Consider the following 5,000-nt stretch of genomic DNA (forward strand, 5'->3'; position numbering starts at 1 on the left):
TGGTGGAAAGGCCTCAGGTGCTGGACAATGGAACGGTAGCCCAGGCGGAGCCTACCCAAGGCCCGCCCACGGACGAACCTGATGCGGCCAATCAGCTGCCAGAGTTAGAGGAGTCTACCAGAGACACGCCTCAGAGCCTACACAGGAAGAAGGAGCAACCGCTTCAGAGTTTCATGGCCAGCAAGGGGACAAGTGAGAAACGCTTATTTATTTTGGAGAGTTTTTACAATATTTTAACACGCAATTTAATGCAACAGATGTTCATTATAATATCACCGTCATATTCTTGAAGGGCCTCATTTGGCATAGCTGAGTTTTGTTTTTGCTTTTTATTACAGACGGTATTAAAAGACCTTCCAAAAAGACTGTCACCTTCTCTAAAACATCAGGTAATTTCGCCATCTTGGTGAAGCACCCGCAGCTGGTTCGGGCCTGGCATTTCAGCACCTGTGTGTGTGTGTGTGTGTGTGTGTGTGTATGTGTGTGTGTATGTTTGGGTGTGTGTGTGTGTGTGTGTGTGTGTGTGTGTGTGTGTGTGTGTGTGTGTGTGTGTGTGTGTGTGTGTATGTTTGGGTGTGTGTGTGTGTGTGTGTGTGTGTGTGTGTGTGTGTGTGTGTGTGTGTGTGTGTTTAAGGCAGCGGAAGCCACTGTGAGAGACCTGTAATTGAGCCTGAGTAGAGGGGCCACAGGCTCTCATTGACCTGTGGGCCGGGGGGGTAACGGCCGTGTGAACGTGAATGTGGGGTGTGTGAACTATGTCAGAGTGTGTGTGTGTGTGTGTGTGTGTTATAGCAGTAGTGAGTTATGTCAAGGCTGACAACAGCATGTACAAAGAGACTCTATTGGGGCCTTCGTTTAGTTGTCCATGTCAACAGAGGTTTAGATGGAATTATAACATGCAATTATGGTTATGTAGCAGCATAAAACACAAATGCTGCATTTTGCGGTTTACTTTTCAAAAAAGCAAATTTCATTTTTGTTCTTTCATCTGTAGCGGATGGAGATCCTCATTTTGTGGTGGAGTTTCCCCTCAGCAAGCTGAACGTGTGTTTCAACATCAACGGAGATGCAGGGAGACGTCCTGCGACTGGTGACTGACCACAAACACTCGGGTAAACAACACTATAAACAACACTACAAACATCACTTATGCAACAATAACCTTGTGCACTCACATACGATTCAGTCTGGGACACTATCACGTAGAGTTACAGCATCACTACTGTAATACTAGAGCAATGTCAGTTTGAATGGGCCATACCACAGGTGACCATTCTGTCCTGTATATCGGCTGTGCTCATCTAATATTATAGATTATAGATCTATAATATAGATGAACTGGACCAGTGGGGTTAGAACTCTTGATGATCTTAGATCAGGCAGGAACTCTGCAGGGCATTAAATCTTCACGAAAGGAGTTGGACACCCCTGTACGATTCACTAGAGCCACATACAGTACACCAGTAGTTTTCTGTAGAGGTCTACAGGTATCGCAGTGACATCACAGAGTATTCAGTTCTATGGCTGTGTCCTCTTCCTGTCCTGATATTAGTGTGTGTGTGTGTGTGTGTGTGTGTGTGTGTGTGTGTGTGTGTGTGTGTGTGTGTGTGTGTTAAGGTGTGACTGTGAATGGTAAGCTGATTGGTGTTCCAGCCCCTCCCGGCAGCCACAAACAGCAGCGTACTTATTTCAGCTCCGTCACGGTGGTGGTGGATAAGCCACGGCGCTCCTACATCGAGGTGACCCCACGCAAGGTCATCCAGGACGGCCGCGAGCGCCTGGTCCTCCCCTGCAGCTCCAGCATCTCCGTGGAGAGCCAGAACCTGAGTGTGACCATCACTGCCAACGCCAGCGTCACAGTAACCATACAGGGATCCATCCAGTTTGTGATCTTGCTGCACAGCTATAAAAACCCGGCACCTTACCAGCAGGACCACCTGGGGTTCTACATAGCAGACAAGAAGGGACTGAGCAAGGACACACACGGACTGCTAGGTAAACACACACACACACACACACACACACACACACACACACAGGATAGAGTCCCAGAGCCATGACCCCTCAATCCTCCAAGCCGACACGCACAAACACGCACATACAAACCCACTAATTATTAAACATGTAATTTCAGGTCAGTTCCTGTATGAGGAAGTTTCATTAGTCCGGCTTCCTGGAAACATCACGGTGGCGACTGGAGACGACAGGGGCGGAGAGAGCCCCACCCCGGGCACCCCGGGGCCTGGCCACACGGCCCTGAGGGTGAAGGAGCGCACCGTGGAGGTGGTGAAGAAGAGGAGATTCATTTACTCTGGGACTCACGCCGTAGACTGCTGGTTTGCCAAAAACAATGCAGCACATTTGATCGACGGCCAGTACCGGGACTACGTAGTGGCCCACCAGTTTGACACAGGGGACTGGCCTGATGGGGCCAGCAGGCAGTGAGACACACACACACACATATGCATGAACACACCACACACACACACACACACACACAGAATGATGGCACATTCTGGATTAGCGGGTACCTACACAAGCCCACAGAGACTGACAAGCACCCAACACACAATTTACATATGTTTATATGCAGTATGTACATTGTATCAGTTAAAGGCTTGGACTTCATAACTACTGCATATGTTTGTATATGTTTTACCTTTTGTAGCTAAATCTAATGTAATATGAAGAAATTCAGTACAAATAATTATGCTGTTCTGACAAGGTGCATTAAAACATACTGACGTGAGTAAAACCTTACAGACAGTTTTCAGGTTAGTGTAGTTTCCTTTTCCAGTGGATAATCAGTGTGGTGTGTTGTAGACAGCTGCAGGAGTGAGTGTGGAGGCACCTTACACACTTACACACTTCAGGGCATGAGCCAGCAGGCTTCTGGACGACCTTCCTGGGCTGTCCCGTCCAGGGCTTAGATTCCGTCCCCTCCTTGTGACACATTTCCGTGGAGTAAATGTCACATACTTCACATATTTTAATGAGGTCACAAATGGTGAATAAAGAAAAATGAAAGCATCACATATCATTAAAGGAGAATTATTAAGACATTTGTGTATTAAGGGTTTTAAGAAGAACAGGTTGGTGTGAGATGAATAATGAAGTGGTGTAATGAGGTCTTTAACTCCCCCAGGTGTGCACCCGCCCTCTCCACTCTCTTATCTGTGTGCCTCACTGTGTCGTAATTAAACCTCTCATTGGCTGTCGCTAGGCGACCGGCCTCTGTCTTGCAGTTAAACATCTTATTGCTCTTGCGAGGGGACTGTTATCATGGAGAAAAAGAGCAGTAATTCTTGACCTTTTTAAATTTTTTTGGAGTGACCCCACTTTGCTAAAAGTAAAGCCACTGGCATGTCCACACACTCATGTATCCAATATTAGTTGCCAACTTTATGCCCTTTAGTAGTGAGAATAGTGAGAATGCTTCCTGTCCTGTAATCTCTGAATTTTCTAGAGCTTCAGAATGTCCTGTAGGATCCCGATGAACACACACTACTGTGTTGTTCCTTAACTCCAGGCTTCCTCCGTTTGGCATGAATGAGACTAGCTACCCAATATCCACTCATGGCAGAGACATTCAGAAAGATCGATCAACTATGCTGTTGAAGCAAATTTTTCAGAACTATTGCAAATTTCAGTGTATACTATAATTTATAACAAAAAAATTATATCTGTTGCTTGGAGAGAAACATATGTTTAAAGATTAGTAGAATTTTGACTACCTTAGAAATAAATACAAAACATATGGACTAATATATAGTGTCAGATGTGGGTTGAATACCCAAGAGCCACTCAGAAAAACCATCAAAAACATGAGGAATCTTTTCTATGGTCCTTATCAAATACTTCTGAAATAATTGAGCATAAAATGAAACATTTGTGTATGCTTGTGATTAACATCTGGTTTCAAATACAGACTCCTGGCTATTACTTGTTTTCTAAAACCAATATGAATTTATGCAAATTAGTGTGTTTTTGGAAAAACATCAAGCAATGTTTTACAGGGACATTATGTGACTGATAGAACAGAGAGAAGAGTGTAAGGTATGGCTTATGTGGTCCTGGCACAATTAACAGACAGCTATAACACCAAACAAACACTCAATCACACACCAAAACACCAGGGCACACACATGCACACACACACACACACACACACACACAAAGAACAGACTGTTTCACTAGCATATAAAAGCACAAGACATTATTATTAAGGCATTCCACCTCCAACAATCCCTTTACTACCATTAATCATTTGCTACAGATTACGATATAAATGTCTGGAATAAGTACAATATTTCTTCGCTTTATGTTTTTTATCAAGAGTGGGCATCACTCCTTCCAAACAGTAGCTTTGTGTTTTTGAATTAAATTACTGTCAAGAGGGCAGGAGTCACAGTACTCGTACCAATGTGCTGCTAGTCAGACCCTGCGCTGTTATGGATACTCCAGATTAATCCCACTCTACTTTAATCTTGTGAACTCTAATCCCTTCTTTCACACACACACACACACACACACACACCACACCACACACCACACACACACACACACACACACACCACACACACACACACACACACACACACACAGAGTAGAGGTCAATCAGTCTAACGTCTCTACTCTGATTCTCCATAACATCAGTACTTGCAAACATGTTCCAAATGTCAGTGCCCGTGCTGAATAAATGGGTGATTTGTAAGTGATTGGCACAGGACCAGTAGAGGAGGAGGAGATGAAGAGAGCGTGCGAAAAAAGAAAGACAAGAAAAAAAGAAAGCGAGAGAGAGAGAGAGACCCCCTCTTATATCCTCCATGGACTGGAATGGAAGTCTCTGTCCATCTAGGTCTCTGTGATGACTCGTGTGCACACACATGCACAAACGTGCGTGCACACACTCTGTGGGAAGAGTCTGTACTGATGTGAAAAGTGTCTCTGTACTACAACCACATGCAGAGAAACACAATATAGACAATTCCTCTATTGAA

At 44.7% G+C, this 5,000-nt stretch overlaps 1 protein-coding gene across 1 annotated transcript in view; it reads left to right on the plus strand.

Annotated features, from left to right (window-relative positions):
- Positions 1-2,801, plus strand: part of LOC143513978 (inter-alpha-trypsin inhibitor heavy chain H5-like) — a 9,771-nt gene extending 6,970 nt beyond the window's left edge. Inside the window, 6 exon segments of the mRNA XM_077004659.1 lie at positions 1-192; positions 339-389; positions 995-1,068; positions 1,070-1,112; positions 1,618-1,995; positions 2,135-2,801. The exon segment at positions 1-192 is cut by the window's left edge and continues 440 nt beyond it. Of these exon segments, the coding sequence (XP_076860774.1) occupies positions 1-192; positions 339-389; positions 995-1,068; positions 1,070-1,112; positions 1,618-1,995; positions 2,135-2,445 (1,049 nt within the window). The 3' untranslated portion in view covers positions 2,446-2,801.
- The last annotated feature ends 2,199 nt before the right edge of the window (positions 2,802-5,000 follow it).

Source organism: Brachyhypopomus gauderio, chromosome 5, assembly GCF_052324685.1.
Source record: "Brachyhypopomus gauderio isolate BG-103 chromosome 5, BGAUD_0.2, whole genome shotgun sequence".
NCBI lineage: Eukaryota > Metazoa > Chordata > Actinopteri > Gymnotiformes > Hypopomidae > Brachyhypopomus > Brachyhypopomus gauderio.